At 41.5% G+C, this 17,580-nt stretch overlaps 1 protein-coding gene across 3 annotated transcripts in view; it reads left to right on the forward strand.

Moving 5' to 3' along the window:
• Positions 1 to 2,451, forward strand: part of LOC131506651 (cytosolic 10-formyltetrahydrofolate dehydrogenase-like) — a 39,174-nt gene extending 36,723 nt beyond the window's left edge. For all 3 annotated transcript variants that reach the window (XR_009259099.1, XR_009259109.1, XM_058720499.1), the window contains one exon: positions 43 to 2,451. Coding sequence is in view for 1 of the 3 variants with exons in the window: in XM_058720499.1 (XP_058576482.1) it covers positions 43 to 114 (72 nt within the window). In the remaining 2 variants the exon portion in view is untranslated. The remainder of the gene's footprint in view (positions 1 to 42) is intronic.
• Positions 2,452 to 17,580: the final 15,129 nt, after the last annotated feature.

A 17,580-nucleotide genomic window follows, 5' to 3' on the forward strand; every position in this document is an offset into this window, starting at 1 on the left:
CTATGGATTTGTATAACTCCACAGTGCATTCTCCATTTTCAGAGAAGAAAGAAGATGTCTACAAAGGTTTCTACAATGCAATCATGGTCCACCTTCAGCTTCACTGTCCTGTGACACACTCACAACCCTGTTTCTGGTGAGTCTATTGGGGCCATTGCTCAACTGTACCTGTCTCAGCCCCTCCGGTCCTCCACCCTGCAGTCCGGTCCTCCCATTGCTGCCACACCGAGGGGCGTGCAGCACGAACAAGCTGAACTCATCTTCAGGTTTCCCATGTGGAGCTGAAGTATCTGACTTTGAGAAGTGGTTATAGACGTCACTTCCATTTCAGGAAAATGACTCCTTGCAAGAAAGGGTCAGGGTTAATTTTGGAAAAAACAAAAAACAAAAACAAAAAAACTTCCCAAAGATATGTTTTACTTAGCCCATAATGAATGAGCTCCCCCATCTTTGGGGCCAGACTGATGGAATATTGGGGAAAGTTCTGGTAGGGAGATATTTGGGTTGAAATGACTGATCCATACATTGGGAGGTACAAGGATATTCCCCTCATCCTGTCTAATTGGGGTGATCTGAAAAGTCAACTTATTGCAGCCATTCTGTGTTGCTGTGTTCTCCAGTGTAAGTGAAGATGCTGGTTTTGCCTAAAGAGAGGAAGAATTAACCTGTCAGGAAACAGGCACATGGGGCATGCTCCCCAGAAAAGGCTGGACTAGGGATGGGAATGGTCTTGGGTGTATGCCTGAAGGAAGAACATGAGACCCCGGGTCCTGTGATTAATAGTGAATGTTCCACATCTCCTATGGAGTGCCAAGGTGAATGTCAGAGGACCCCACTCCTGTCCCAAGTTTATGCAGAGAGAGGGAGGGACTGGCCTTGAGGTTGCCAGATGAGCTGACCACCAGCATGTTCCTCTGTGACTCCACTGTGGTGTGGGCATGAGGCAAAGTTCATTCCCAAGCAGGCATTCAGGAAGTGTGGCTAGAGTGGATGTGTCATGTCTCATACAAGTCAGCACACCAGTTCAGGGCTCACTCCTCTATCTGACCTGGCTCCCTTTGGCAGGTCTTGGGAGGGATGATATTTAGGCTAAAGACACCAGTAAGAGGAGCCAATTGGATGTAAGTTTTGAGCAAGCCCAACATCAACGACAACCATCCCATTAAAACCCATCATTACCTACTTCTACTAGAATAAACTAAACTTCTCAAATGCCCTCAACACACACAACACACTTTTCCTCAATAATTCCCACTGTCAACCAGACTTTTGGTCTTTACAAGTACTTATCCTTCCATCTTTGGAAATACATTTGGCAAACAATGTGTTTTAGCTACCCGATGCACTCATCGTTGCCTGTAGAGAAGAAAGCCATGATGATGTGACTTTCCACACAGGTTGCTGCCCTGTATCTTCCCAGCTGTGTCTGGCCAGGGCTCACTGTGCTCCTTCTGGTTTAGGCACAGAACTGGGGCTACATTTGGTAGTCACAGTCTTATTGACCCACCACTTGCTAACACACCGGATTTAAGAACATCCAGAGTCTTATGACACACCCTAAATATGAAAGGTGAATAATTAAGAACACTCGCCAAATAAACCCCAGAGAAATGTCATCTTTAATATGTCACACAATTCACAGACCCCCAAAGCCAATGATGACCTAGAGTTAGGATTCCCAATGGATTTGAAAGGAGACATCATTAAAAACATGCTTTGGCAAGCAATTACAAAAGTGTTTGAAACAAATGAGAATAAGTCTCAGGAAAGGAAGAAAGGTGTAAAGAAGTACATAATGGACAATTACAACTGAAAAGGATAATGACTACAATTTTTAAAATACAAACATACACACAGACAACACAAAGAATAAAACTAATATTTATGTCACAGGAGTCTCAGAAAGAGAAAATATAAAAAAGTAGGGACTAAAAATATTTTTCAAGAGAAAAATAAAAAAAAAATTGTTTCAGGAAATCATGGCTGATTTGCCAAATTTGACAAAAGATATGAACCTAATGATCTAAGAAAATGCGTAAATACCAAAGAGTTGAAACCTCAAGAAGTCCACCAAGAAACATGCTATGGACTACACTATGCTCCCACCCCATTCACAATTTTCCAGTTCTATCCCCATAAACTTGCATGTGGGGCCTTGGAAGATAATGAGGTTATGTTAGGTCACAAGTTTAGGACCCTCATGATGAGGTTAGCATGCTTACAAGGAGAGATGCCAGAGAGCTGGCACACTCTCTCCATGCACACATACAGAGAGAGGTCATGTGAGCACAAAGCCAGAAGGTGGCCATCCGCAAGCCAAGAAGATGAGTCTCCCCAGAACGTGACCACACTGGTGCCCTTGTTGGATTTCTACCCTAGAAACTGTAAGAAAGTGCATTATGGATATTTATCCATTGGCTTAAACTTAGTGCATTTTTACACATTGCAATAAAGCAAGATTCAGAAACTAAAATACATGGTGAATTGGACTTTATCAAGATTTAAACATTTTGCTCTTTTTTTTAATTTTTTTTAACGTTTATTTATTTTTGAGACAGAGAGAGACAGAACATGAATGGGGGAGGGTCAGAGAGAGAGATGGAGACACAGAATCTGAAACAGGCTCCAGGCTCTGAGCTGTCAGCACAGAGCCCGACCCGGGGCTTGAACTCAAGAACCGCAAGATCATGACCTGAGCCGAAGTCGGATGCTTAACCGACTGAGTCACCCAGGTTCCCCATTTTTGAAAATTTTTTTAACGTTTATTTATTTTTGAGACAGAGAGAGACAGAACATGAACGGGGGAGGGTCAGAGAGAGAGAACATTTTGCTCTTTTAAAGACCCTGTTTGTTAGCTAACAATATAACATATATTATAATTTTATTAATTATATAAATAATAAATATAATTATTATAATTATAATGATGATACTATAATGTAAATTATATTGAAAATAATGTAGGGGCACCTGAGTGGCTCAGTCCATTAAGTGTCCGACTTTAACTCAGGTCAAGATCTCCTTGTTCATGTGTTCGAACCCTACATCAGTCTCTGTGCTGACAGCTCAGAGCCTGGAGCCTGCTTCAGGTTCTGTGTCTCCCTCTCTTTCTGCCCCTCCCCCACTTGCACTCTGTCTCTCTCTCAAAAAAACTAGTAAACATTAAAAAAATATCCTGTTAATATGATAAAAATGCAAGCTATACACTAGACGAACATGTTTGCAAACCACACATGTGACAAAAAGAACTTGTATCTACACAGTATAAAAAAATTCAGAATGCAACAAAAAATAACAAAAAATAATAAGGAAAACATTTTCCAAATGGGAAATGGACAAAATACATGAAGAAACATTTCAGCAAAGACAACATACAGGTGGCATAAGCACATGAGAAAATGTTCTACATCGCTAGCCATGAGGTAAATACAAATGACAACTGACTGAGTAATCACTCCCTGCCTGTTAGAAGAGCTAGTTCAACTAATACAGTGAAAAGATAAAATGTTGGAAAGAGGCGGCTCTCTCATGCATTGCTGGTGGGAATGTAAATAGCACAGCCACTCTGGCAAGACAGTTTGATAGCTGAACATAAACCCTACAAGCTAGCGGTCAGGTTCCTGGACATTTATTTATCCCAGAGAATTGAAACTTAAAATCCCACAAAACACTGAGCACAAATGTTCACTGCAGGGTAATGTGTAATAGCCAAACCACTGAAAGCAAACAAAATGTCCCTCAAATGGATAAACAAAGCATTCCATCCACACTAGGGAGCCCTACACAGTGATAAAGAACATATATACATATATATGTATACACACACACACACACACACACACACAAAGTAAACTCAGCTAAACAGTCTTCTCAGTGGAGATGCAGAGCCAGGAGGGAGGCATCAGCATAATGTTCAAAATGAAATGGAAACATCATTCACTTACATTTCAATACGTGCCATGACATGGAGACACACGTCAGGGTTCTGGTAGGTAGGAAGCTGCTTCCAAGGAGAATGCAGGCAAATGGTGTGTATAGAGCCAATGAAGCAGGAGTCCACTTCTGGGATGAGACTGATCAATGAGGCAGAAAACTGGTAAAGTTTTTAATGCTAGCAGAGGTCATTGGCTTTTGTATAGCATGAGATCATTTACATTGCCCCTGGGGGGAGAAAGGTTTTGCATCTCTATTCTCCTAGGCTTGTGGCTTAGTTTTCTCTTCACTGGTGCACTTGAAAGAGTCCTAACAGGTCCTCATTGTACACAGTATGTCCAAGTTGCCAGAGTCCAGAGTCCCTTGGTGGGCTTGTGTGATGGCGCCCTTACCATGACCATGAAGTCCACAGACGAGTTTTGTGCTTTTCCTGTAAGTCCTGCTTCTAACCGGTCCAGTCTGGGGGTGCCTATTTGCAAGTCCTCAGGTGAGGACATGTGATGAAGGCTGGAGATTGGGACTAGCCTTCAATGATCTATATTTCCATGACTCCCTGCTCTCCTTCCAGTGCTGCGTAGGTTCGTGCCCTTGATGCTCCTTTCGTATAAACCCTTGACTATTTGGTCTCTCTACTCCTCCTCACCCTGTATGGTAGTCCTGTGGCTACCCTTGAAACCTCAGGCATAAGTTTTCTTGCCCACCTCTGCACACTGGCCCGCCAGATCAGGGTCTGGTACACCTTACACGTTCAATAGATGCCTGTTGAAAAATTGCACGTAGGATGCCCTGTCTCTCTCTGTCACCAAAATAAATAAACATTGAAAAGAAATTGAAAAAAAAAGAAAAGAAAAATCACACGGATGAGTTGGGATCCGAGGCACACTGTGAAGAAAACATGGGGGTTGGGAGGTAGTGGAGGTGGAAAGGCAGTTCCACAGAGTTGAAGGACATGACAAAGTCAGCGATGGCAGAGTGGACTTGAGGGTGGGACCAATGGTGGTGTAGTCCAGGTAGGGCCATGGGAAAGGCATGCAGAGCTGAAAAGCACCGACATTTCAAGGAGGAGGGAGGTGGAAGGAGTCTCGTATTCCCAGTGTGTCTCCCTGTCCCTCAGGGCTGCCCTTTCAGTCATGGGTCACGAGTGGGGAGGGTGCACAGCTGCAGATGTCCACAGTTAGCAGGAGCCTGAGGGAGACTGAGGAACAAACACAGAGGCCTAGGATGCAAGAGGGAGCGCTAAGTTCATGTACAGCCACCTCCCTGTGAAACCAGCTTTTCAAAACCTTCCTGGGTCTCTTCAGGGATGACAGGGAGGTCTCCACCTGGGGAAGAGACACCTGACAGTCCCTCTCCCACTAGCCTGGTCTCTGGAGCCCTCTCTCTGGCTCCTGGCTGCCAGGCTGGTGGGCAGGCAGTCATACCACGTGGTGGGCGCACAGAGGTGCGGTGTTGCAGACCCTGGCACCCAGCAGCTGTGTCCCCCGCGGGGGGTGGGGGAGGCGGGGAGGGAATTGGATCCTGGATCCAAGAGGTGTGCAGGAGTGAGCCCACGGGTGCGCATAGGAGCATGGGTCAGGGGCGGAGCCCGGTGAGGGATGCGGCTGAGGGTGCAGCTGTGCTATGCATCCTGGCTCCCAGACCACCTGCCACCCCAAGCTCCCAAGTCTCTCTGCCAGCCAGGGGCTTTCGCCCACCCCACTCCCCCACCAGGGACATGGCTGCTGCCTGGCACCTGTGTCCAGGTAGCTGTGGAGGTAGCGGTAGCGGGGCACTTGCAGGGAGGACTGGGAGCCATGAACCTCCAGCCCCGGAGGGTGGTGGCCCTGCTGCTCCTGCTGCTCCTGGAGGCAGAGGCCAAGTCCCAGGACGTGCTCCCAAAGGCGCCTCTCAGCTGCAGCTGCACTCCTGGAGCACCAACACTGCCAGGGGCTGAGCATGATGCAATGCCCCCAGGTGCCCCCAAAAGACCATCTGGAGAAGCCTAAAGGTGGAGCAGCTGAGACCCACAGCCTCCCTCTAGGACCTGCCTCAGTCGCGGCGCTGCCAAGGTAGGGATCCTAGTGACAAGGTGCCATGTGGCCTTCCCCCTGCCCCTCTCTGTCTTCCCCTTTCATCCCCATCCCCCTCCCTCATGCTACGGGGTTCTTCTTGGGCTCCTTTCTGGCTGCGGTCATAGGAGTGACCTTTATGGGTTGTACCCTGGCTCCCTGGAGGAGGAGGGTCCGAGATGGAGTAGGGGGTTAGGCTCCGGTGGTGGGGAGAAGCACAGGTACAGAGAGGGGACACCCTGAGTGCCCTTGGAGGTCTGACTGGGTTGGTGGCTGGAGGGTGGAGGTGCAAACAAACGGAAAGAACGCGTGGACTTGCGGTTGTCAGAAAATGTCAAGGCAGGGCCAGGGAAGTCGCAGTCATGAGCAGGATGAAACAATCCTGCCTGTGAAAATGAAGCGCAGGGACCTCAGTTTGCAGAGCAACATTCCGGGGAGAGTCAGGGTGGTGGGCTTGAGTTGCTGGAGCCCGGCCAAGGAACTTGTTGAAGCCATTTAGAGTGGAAGCGGCAGGTCAACACAAGCCTCCTGCCTCCCCCCTCCACACCCCCTGCCCTGCCCCACCCCACCCCTGGTAGCAAGGTTGCACCCTCTGATGGGGCAGGGAGATCCCACCCCACTTTTGGCTAAAGGCGGCCCTCTAACATGGGAGTTAATGGGACTATGGGGTATGGAGTCTGAATTAGGGGTTGTGCAACTCCCTTTGAGCTCTTCATTTCTGAAGGCAATTTGCATTCAATCACTGAACTCAAAGCAAATGGGCGATGAACAAGTGGAGCTTCGTTCTTTTAGAGGGTGTCCAGACTCTTTTGTACTTGGAGTTGTGTGCTGGAGAGGACTGGGTTTTTGGGATTCAGCACAAAATAATCTTTGGGAAATGTTCGGTGGGAACGTCTTCTTCGCAGTCTCCCAAGGAAGGCGGGTGGAAAAGCTCCTTGTTCCAGGCAGACTTGTCGGTTTTGTTCTTCATATCTGGGAGGCGTGGTGCTTCATGTTTCTGTGGAGCACCTCCTCTCTTGCATTCATCCCGTGTTCCAAGAGTTTCATACCTTAAGAATCACATCTCCTCTGGGACTCACCAGGCAGCATGAGGGAGAATTGACTCTGAGACCACCATGTCCTAGAAACCAGTGCATGTGTATGTCAGCAGGCACTGCTTACCTCTCAGCCTCCTTTTGAAATCAGCTCTTGAGAAAATGCTCTTTCATTCCATGGGTTCTCCCTCTCCCAGGTTGTTGGTGTGTGTGTGTGTGTGTGTGTGTGTGTGTGTGTGTGGTGCTGTGGACTGTATGTAGTCTGGACCACGATAGGGTCCCAGTTCTTTCCAAAGACACTGTTTTGTTGCATGGGAATATCTCATTTCAATAGACTGTTCCAATATTGTCTCAAAGGTTGAAAACATCCTGAAGGCAGCACCATGACCTCACTGAAAGCAAAAGCCTAAGAGCAGAGGCTTTCACAAACTTACATATCAAGATGACTGGTACTTTAGGTTTTCAGTAACATGGTGTGGTGTAGGCCACTTTCAGCAGCAGCTGCTCCTAAGCATCTGTTTTGTCCTTGCGGGGCAGGGGGTGAGTTGTCTCTCTCAGAAATTAAGGAGATTATGATTATCTTGAATATTGTTATTTTCATGATTACCATGATTGCTATATTCTTCATATCCCATCGCATGGAATTTGATACATGTGCTCGATACCCGAAATGTTTTCATCACAAAATGCTCGCTACAACAAGGAGGAAAAACTCACTGTTGTGTGATGGACAATGTACCTTACCTTTATTGTACTGTTTTAGTGGTATGTACATATGTTGACTGATGAGAGTGTCCACTTAGATCTAAGGAGATTTTTGTGATATAATGATACTTCAATAAACCATAAAAATAATTGAAAATCTGACATAGCTAGTAATCTAAGCACTCTGTCCTCTTTGATATGAAATACTAAGTAAAGAAATCATCTTTCAAAAACTTCTGAGTCATCATAATTCCTTATTATTCAGGTAGGTCTGGTGAATGTAATGGAATGAACTAAGGTCTTTGAAATAGAGGAAGCTAGAATTTGAGCTATGGAAGTCATATTTACTCTCTATTTCCCTGTTGACATGGTCTTTTTTTATTTGCTGATGTCTTTTGCCCTTTATGTCTTTTGTCTATTTCCCTCCTTCCTGCCCCTCACCTTTGCAATCATCTTTATGTATTTATGAGTTTGTTTTATTATGTTTTGAGGATTTTTGTATTTTGTTTTCTTATTTTTGTTTCAGTTTCTACATATATGTGTGAGCATTTGGTATTTGGCTTTCTCTGTGTGATGTATTTCACTTAGCATAATGCCCTCCAGGCCATTCAAAACAATGTGGCATAATACAGGTGTGAAGGTATTTTGGGGAGTTAGTGATTTCATGTGTTCTGAGTAATACCTAGGGGGGTTATTGAGGGAAATTGCTGGATGATATGGATGTTCTAGTTTGAATTTTTTGAAGAAACTTTATATTGTTTTCGACTGCTGCTGCAGCAAGTTCCAATCCCACCAACAGAGCACAATGATTCGCTTTCCTCCACAGTTTACCCAACCCTTGTAATTTCTTGTCTTTTTGATAAGATCATTCAGACAGGTTTCAGGTGATATCTCTTTGGCTTTGGCTTTTCATTTCCCTAATGTGGAGTGACATTGAACATCTCTTCATGTATGTGGTGGCCATCTGCATGTCTTCATTGGAAAAATGCCTCTTGAGGACTCTGCCAGTTTCATCATTGCTCTTTGCTTTTGCATTGTTGTCCTATAGGAGTTCTTCATATCTTTTGTGTATTATCCCTTTACCATGTATGTAGTTTGCAAGTATTTTCTCCCATTAACTATGTTGCCTTTTCATTCCTTTGAAGATATTTTTGCTGTGCAGAACTCATTTTTATTTAGTTTCATGTAGTCCCACTTCTTTATTTTTCCTTCGTACCTTTGGCTTCTGGTGTCGAATCCAAAAACTCAGTGTTTAGACTGAGATGAAAAACATCCTCGTGGTTTTGACATTTGGGTTTGTCCAGCAGAGCCAAGGAGAGCAGAAAGGATTGCTTAAGACTCCATGCAAGTCAAGAGAGGTGAGAGGGAGTTTATTTATTTATTTTTTTCAACGTTTTTAATTTATTTTTGGGACAGAGAGAGACGGAGCATGAACCGGGGAGGGGCAGAGAGAGAGGGAGACACAGAATCAGAAACAGGCTCCAGGCTCCGAGCCATCAGCCCAGAGCCTGACGCGGGGCTCGACCTCATGGACCGCGAGATCGTGACCTGGCTGAAGTCGGACGCTTGACCGACTGGGCCACCCAGGCGTCCCATAGAGAGAGAGGGAGTTTAAGGGACATCTCCGTGAGCTGCTCTCAAGCTCCCATATTCATTAAGCCTACAAACAATGTACAACACGTCAGTGGGCCACATATTGGAAAGAACGTAGTGAAGACATGGTGAAAACCAAATATAGATAGGATAAAATATTCCATGCGACAACATGTTCTAAGGACTTTGTGAGCACATGCAGAACCCAACCCCTAGATACACATCCACTGGATCAGTGAAGTCTAGCCTGCCCCCCAGATACACACCAAGTAGGTGAGTGAACTGCTGCTGGCTGTTTGCACCAAGGCCAGAGAGCAGTGATCTGCTTTGCAAAGCCTTCCCTATAATCTCCTAACGTAGGACGTAGTTGTGTGATACCCCACCTTCTGCCCAAGTTTGTATCCAGGATATTTCTGGTTTTAGGTCTTAAGTCTTTAATACATTTTGAATTTGTTTCTGTGTGTGGTGTAAATTGACGTCAAGTTGTTTTTCTGTGCGTGTTGTTTTTCTGTGCCCAGTGTTTCTGACACCGTCTATTGAGGAGATTGCCTTTTCCTCATGTTATATTCTTGATTCTTTTGTTGTGAATTAATTGGTTACATATGTGTGGGTTTCTTCCTGGCCCTTCAGTTCTGTTCCAATGATCTGTGTGTCTGCTTTTACCCCAATACCGTACTGCTTGGGTTATTGTAGCTTTGAGATCTAGTTTAAAATCAGAAACCATGATGCATCCAACTGTGTTCTTCCTTCTCAAAATGACTTTGGTATTCAGAGCCTTTTGTGGTTCTGTCCACATTGAAGGATTATTCTAGTTTTGGAGACGTGCTTAAACTTTGATAAGGATCGTACCTAGGGAATGTGCAGATGGCTTTAAGTAGTGTGAATATTTTGACAATCTTAATTCTTGGGATCCACTAGCATGGAATGTCTTTCCGCTTATTTCTGTCTCCAAATTCTTTCTCCACTGATTTCTTGGTTTAAGTACAGAGGTCTTCATCTTCTTGGTTAAAGTCATTCTTTTCTTTTTTGAGTTTCCTATGTTTATTCTTGACAGAGAGAGAGAGAGATACATAGACACAGAGACAGAGAAAAAGAGAGAGAGAGCGTGGATGAGTGGGGAAGAGGTGAGAGAAAGGGAGACACAGACTCTGAAGCAGGCTCCAGACTCTGAGTTGTCAGCACAAAAAATTAACCCTCTTAGATTATCTATAAAAAGATGTAAACTAATGTACCCTAGTTACTAAGCATGCTGTCACAACAGTTAGGATTTAACACAATAAAAGTGTATGGAATATGGGGTCAAATAATTCAGCATGTTTAATGGAAAACAGTAACTTATTGTGGCTTGGTTTTCACAGGACATCTTTTAAAAAATGTTTAGTATCATTTGTATGAATTGGTGAAATGCTTTTTTATCAATGGCAGTCAACATTTTAGCTTTTCTTTAGATATCAAAATATCATTTAAGTATCAGTCATTGATGTACTGTACTGAGTTGGGGTTTCCTTATTTGTTATTTCATGTGTGTGCATGCATGAAAGGGTCTTCCTTTGTGGCTGTTGTTCTCTAGTTACTATTCAACCTTGAGACCTTTTTCCACAGTACTGAAGATATTTAGTCAAGTTAAAGATTTTTCTTTTTTCCCCATTTGACAACATCAATCTTGTACTGTTTTACAGTAAACATTTATAATCACATAATTTCAGTCACTTTATTAACTCATCCTATTCAAGATAGATGCACACTTCAAGTATTTTACATATCTATTACTCATTTTAATTTTCTGACCTCACTATCTCAAGAGCCAGAGGTTAATCAGAATGAGGTATTATGTGGTGTCCCTACTACATAAAAGTATAAATGTTAATAAGTGTATTTTCAGTTGATTTTTTAACTTTAATTCCTTAATTTTGAGTCAATGCATGGTCATTTCTAACTGCTTAGGTGAAGAAAATGATTACTTTAGCGTCTTTTATAAATCAGGAGTATGGAATGAGGGTAAAATAAGGGGGTTGAAATGTCACTTGGAAATTAGGACTCTAAAACCTTTTTTTTTTTTTTTTTTGAGAAGAAGAAAATGGGAACTGTTGAGAAGGCTTATGGTATAAGCGGTGAAGTTGTGGTGTTTAGAGGGTTGAGATAAAATTATATTGTTTGGGATGGATTTCGTTTCCCCAAAGTGTCTTCTCATCTGCTTTGAACGACTCTGAGTACTCCATACTCATAATCCTGGTGTCTTATCTCATTTAGTGAATTTTATTTCCGGATAATTACATGTTGCTGAAAACTATATATTTTATATTTTGCTTTTTTTCTATGAATAGTCTAGTAGTCCAAGTGATGTGAGGAGAAATCTTTTTTGTCTTCTTTTTTCTTTTGTGATGTTCAAGTAATGTTCTAGGTTGAAATTACTTATGTTCAGCCTTCCATACCTGAAATATAGCATAAGTATATAGGAATCATAAGTTTTATTTTTAGCATATGCTAAAATTACTCTTACTTGTAAGAGTAAACATCATGGAGAAGAAAAAGTGAAGTGAAAGTTATTGTTTGGACTTTTAAAAACTGAGAACAAACTGAGGATTGATGGGGGATTGGAAGGAGGGGAGGCTGGGTGATGGGCATTGAGGAGGGCTCCTGTTGGGAGGAGCTCTGGGTGTTGTTTGGAAACCAATTTGACAATAAACTTCATATTTAAAAAAAGAAAGTTACTGTTTGGGCCACTGAAATTATTTATATTCTAAATAGAGACAACAGAAGGGACACTTCTAAGAAGGATATATTTTCAGCTACCTTATTTTGAAGTTTTATTTGCACATAATTACTTAGACCTCTTATTTTCAGAGGGGCTGTTTTTTCCTACAAAGCCATTTGACATAATTTTTGCTCTGTGAGTTTCAAAATAATTTGAAGCTATCCTTTAATCATAGATTTCAAGGAAAAAGAAGAAAATAAATCATATAATGTACAAATTAATGTATAACTTTCTTATTATGAACACGTAATACAACAGACTCATTTGATCAAATTAGAATTACAGAACTTGACTCCTTAAACGGAATTGTGGTTTTATCTTCCACCTAGTACTACACACACACACTCACACACACACACACACACACACACACACACCAAAAAGAATTTCTTTGTTACTTTAGCTGATAGGATTCAAGTGCTTATTTAAACAATTTGGGGAGTGGGGGTAAACATATACATGCTTTTGTTCCTAACTTGTATATTGCCAGTCCTTTCTGTTTTCTAAAAAAGTATTTTATTGTGATACTTAAATTTTCTTATTCATTAGATCCCATATCCAGAGTCCTTGTCTTTGAGTATTGAAAGGGCTTTTGATTGTTGGTTTCCACTTTTTGGTCTTGAAAGTAGTCCTACAGAAGCTTTCAGCTGAGCTGAATGTCTGCAGAATTAGTTGAGGTGTCAGAACATAGTATATATTTCCTTCATGTTGAAAGATCTTTTAATTTATTGAAAGAAAAATTCAAATCATTCAGACAATTAATTTTCAAAAAATGGAGACCTTTTGCCTTAAGTTTATATCTTTTCAAGATCTTATTCTACATGAGTATTGGTGCTTTGTAACTTCTGAAAAATGGTACTCTTTAAGATAGTGATGTGATAAAATCATTGTTTCATGGTACTTGTCACAAATAACCTTCCTTCAGATTGAAACTGGAATCTTCTTTCTCATGTTAGCTATTTCTTTGTTGCAGCACCATAAGTTTAGTTAAACAGAATATGAGCTACTTTAGTACTGTTTGTTCAAAAATCATGTATGACGATTTGTTGACGTGTTGATTCATGTAAATTGGGTGCATTGTAATTATCAGGGAATACTATGAAAAATTATATGCGAACAAACTGGACAACTGGGAAGAAATGGACAAATTCCTAAACACCCACACACTTGCAAAACTCAATCAGGAGGAAATAGAAAGCTTGAACAGACCCATAACCAGCGAAGAAATTGAATCAGTTGTCAAAAATCTCCCAACAAAGAAGAGTCCAGGACCCGGTGGCTTCCCAGGGGAGTTCTACCAGATGTTTAAAGCAGAGATAACACCTATCCTTCTCAAGCTATTCCAAAAAACAGAAAGGGAAGGAAAACTTCCAGACTCATTCTATGAAGCTAGTATTACTTTGATTCCTAAACAAGACAGAGACCGTTACGAGACCGTTTACGAGACAGAGTAAAAAAAGAGAACTACAGGCCAATATCCCTGATGAATATGGATGCAACAATTCTCCATAAGATACTAGCAAATCGAATTCAACAGCATATAAAAAGAATTATTCACCATGATCAAATGGGATTCATTCCTGGGATGCAGGGCTGGTTCAACATTCACAAATCAATCAAAGTGATACATCACATTAATAAAAGAAAAGATAAGAACCATATGATCCTGTCAATCGATGCAGAAAAGGCATTTGACAAAATTCAGCAATATTTCTTTAAAAAAACCCTCGAGAAAGTCGGGGTACAAGGAACATACTTAAACATCATAAAAGCCATTTATGAAAAGCCCACAGCTAACATTATCTCAATGTTTTTCCCTGAGCTTTTTCCCTGAGATCAGGAACACGACAGGGATGTCCCCTCTCACTGCTGTTGTTTAACATAGTGTTGGAAGGTCTAGCATCAGCAATCAGACAACAAAAGGAAATCAAAGGCATCAAAATTGGTAAAGATGAAGTCAAGCTTTACTTTTTGCAGATGACATGATATTATACATGGAAAATCCGATAGACTCTACCAGAAGTCTGCTAGAACTGATACATGAATTCAGCAAAGTCGCAGGATACAAAATCAATGTACAGAAATCAGTTGAATTCTTATACACTAATAATGAAGCAACAGAAAGACAAATAAAGAAACTGATCCCATTCACAATTGCACCAAGAAGCATAAAATACCTAGGGATAAATCTAACCAAAGATGTAAAAGATCTGTATGCTGAAAACTATAGAAAGCTTATGAAGGAAATTGAAGCAGATATGAAGAAATGGAAAAATATTCCATACTCATGGATTGGAAGAATAAATATTGTCAAAATATCAATACTACCCAAAGCACTCTACACTTTCAATGCAATCCCAATCAAAATTGCACTAGCATTCTTCTCGAAACTAGAACAAGCCATCCTAAAATTCATATGGAACCACAAAAGGCCCCAAATAGCCAAAGTAATTTTGAAGAAGAAGACCAAAGCAGGAGGCATCAAAATCCCAGACTTTAGCCTCTACTACAAAGCTGTAATCATCAAGACATCATGGTATTGGCACAAAAAGAGACACACAGACCAATGGAATAGAATAGATACCCCACAACTAGACCCACAAACGTATGGCCAACTAATCTTTGACAAAGGACAGAACATCCAATGGAAAAAAGACAGTCTCTTTAACAAATGGTGCTGGGAGAACTGGACAGCAACATGCAGAAGGTTGAAACTAGACCACTTTCTCACACCATTCACAAAAATAAACTCAAAATGGATAAAGGACCTGAATGTGAGACAGGAAACCATCAAAACCCTAGAGGAGAAAGCAGGAAAAGACCTCTCTGACCTCAGTCGTAGAAATTTCTTACTTGACACATCCCCAAAGGCAAGGGAATTAAAAAGCAAAAATGAACTACTGTTCATTTATAGTTCAAAAATGAACTATCTTTATGAAGATAAAAAAGCTTCTGCACAGCAAAGGAAGCAACCAACAAAACTAAAAGACAACCAACGGAATGGGAAAAGATGTTTGAAAATGGCATATCGGACAAAGGGCTAGTATCCAAAATCTATAAAGAACTCACCAAACTCCACACCCGAAGAACAAATAACCCAGTGAAGAAATGGGCAGAAAACATGAATAGACACTTCTCTAAAGAAGACATCCAGATGGGCAACAGGCACATGAAAAGATGCTCAATGTCACTCCTCATCAGGGAAATACAAATCAAAACCACACTGAGATACCACCTGACGCCAGTCAGAATACCAAAATGAACAAATCAGGAAACTATAGATGCTGGCGAGGATGTGGAGAAACGGGAACCCTCTTGCACTGTTGGTGGGAATGCAAACAGGTGCAGCCACTCTGGAAAACAGTGTGGAGGGTCCTCAAAAAATTAAAAATAGACCTACCCTATGACCCAGCAGTAGCACTGCTAGGAATTTACCCAAGGGATACAGGAGTACTGATGCATAGGGGCACTTGTACCCCAATGTTTATAGCAGCACTCTCAACAATAGCCAAATTATGGATAGAACCTAAATGTCCATCAACTGATGAATGGATAAAGAAATTGTGGTTTATATACACAATGGAGTACTACGTGGCAATGAGACGGAATGAAATATGGCCCTTTGTAGCAACATGGATGGAATTGGAGAGTCTGATGCTAAGTGAAATAAACCATACAGAGAAAGACAGATACCATATGTTTTCACTCTTCTGTGGATCCTGAGAAACTTAACAGGAACCCATGGTGGAGGGGAAGGAAAACATAAAACAAAAAAAGAGGTTAGAGTGGGAGAGATCCAAAGCATAAGAGACTCTTAAAAACTGAGAACAAACTGAGGGTTGATGGGGGGTGGGTGGGAGGGGAGGGTGGGCGATGGGTATTGAGGAGGGCATCTTTTGGGATGAGCACTGGGTGTTGTATGGGAACCAATTTGACAATAAATTTCAAAAAAATTTTTAAAAAATTGGGTGCATTGTGTTGCCACTGTATGTTTTCACAAAGGATTGAACAAAACACCTTTGAGGAAATTTGAAGAAAAAAATAAAAGAATGTATATCAAGGGTTGGTGATGGGTGTTTTTTTTTCCCCCAGGGATGTTGAAACCAAGAAAAAGAAACAAATTTTATGTGTTTGTCATCAAAGTTACATGTACACAAACCTTAAAATACCAGTCAGCAGTCTACAACAGTCAACAGTATGTTTTCCTACAGGCAGCCACTTTCAACCTTTGCTGCTTCATGAGTTATTTCGTCATTTCTCAAAACAACTTCTTATGCTACCTTGCAACTTTTTACTCTCGGGTGTTACCTTTGACCACAGTGTTTTTAAAACAATCTGTTTATGTATCTGCCTCTCCCACTATATGGGCCCTTCGATAGTTCAGATATTAAATTTCTTTATATCTCCAACTCATGGTGGTGTTCTGTAGCCTCAGTCGATGAGAAATGAGGGCACTTTGTCTTAAGCTGTTTTCAGTGATGAAGTTCCAGACATGTGTTTCCCAGTACACCATGGCCACAAGCTTCATGACCACTTTACCTGGACTGAAAGTGCAAAGCCAGGATGCAGTATAGGACACCAGCTTCTCAGTATAAACTGACCCTGCTAATATTAATTGGATCATTTTAGGAAATGCCCTACAAATATGGGACAGCATCTTACAACATTCTCAGTTCCTTCGGTACATCTTTTAACTAAGGGAATTGATTCTGGAACTGGATTTGTATCATGTTTTAGAGTAAGAGGTCAGAAGAGTTCTTTCCTTCTCCTACTATGTCCATGCTGTGATTTTTTTCTGAGCACTCAACTCATCCTGTATTCTGGCTATTGCACCTATTTCTTCTCTAGACCAGCAGTGAAACAGGGGACCATGTCTGGAGGACATCTCTCTTTGAACTTACGCATACAGGTTATGGATTGCCAACTTGCTGATGTTAAGAACATTGAAAATATAGGGGATTAAAGTGAAATATAAAAGGACATTTTTTTTCAATCATTATTCCCCAAAGTGACCAGTTTATGCCTGGTTACAGAATTAGGTTTGACTATCCAGTTTCCTTTCATGCAGTGCCTATAAGCACTAATTTATGATGTCTTTAATTATCAATGTATTTTTCAACTGGGTATCAAAATTTTGCATTTTTTTGAAATCTAAAGCTCATTTTACATAAATGGTAAGGGAAAGAGTTGAGTAAGAAATAAATTCATGAACATAGACAAAAGGAATCTAGAATTTATCTTTTACTGCTTAAAGCTCTTTCTGAAAAGAAATTTTCTGAAAGTCATTTCTGGGTTAAATTCTGAATAGATCTCATAAGTTTGACTTTTGCTCTATGGTAATAGAAGCTCCTTAGTAAGAATGGAGGATCTGAAAGAAGTGTTTAGTTCACATTTACATGGGATGAAATAATGACTTTGTCTTTCTCTTCCTATCTGCAGGAGCATGTGCAGTGGCATCATGGGGTTAGGGTTCGGTTCCCGGAGGTGGCAAGGGGAAAACAGCCAGCTGTGC

This window comes from Neofelis nebulosa, chromosome 1 (assembly GCF_028018385.1).
Source record: "Neofelis nebulosa isolate mNeoNeb1 chromosome 1, mNeoNeb1.pri, whole genome shotgun sequence".
NCBI lineage: Eukaryota > Metazoa > Chordata > Mammalia > Carnivora > Felidae > Neofelis > Neofelis nebulosa.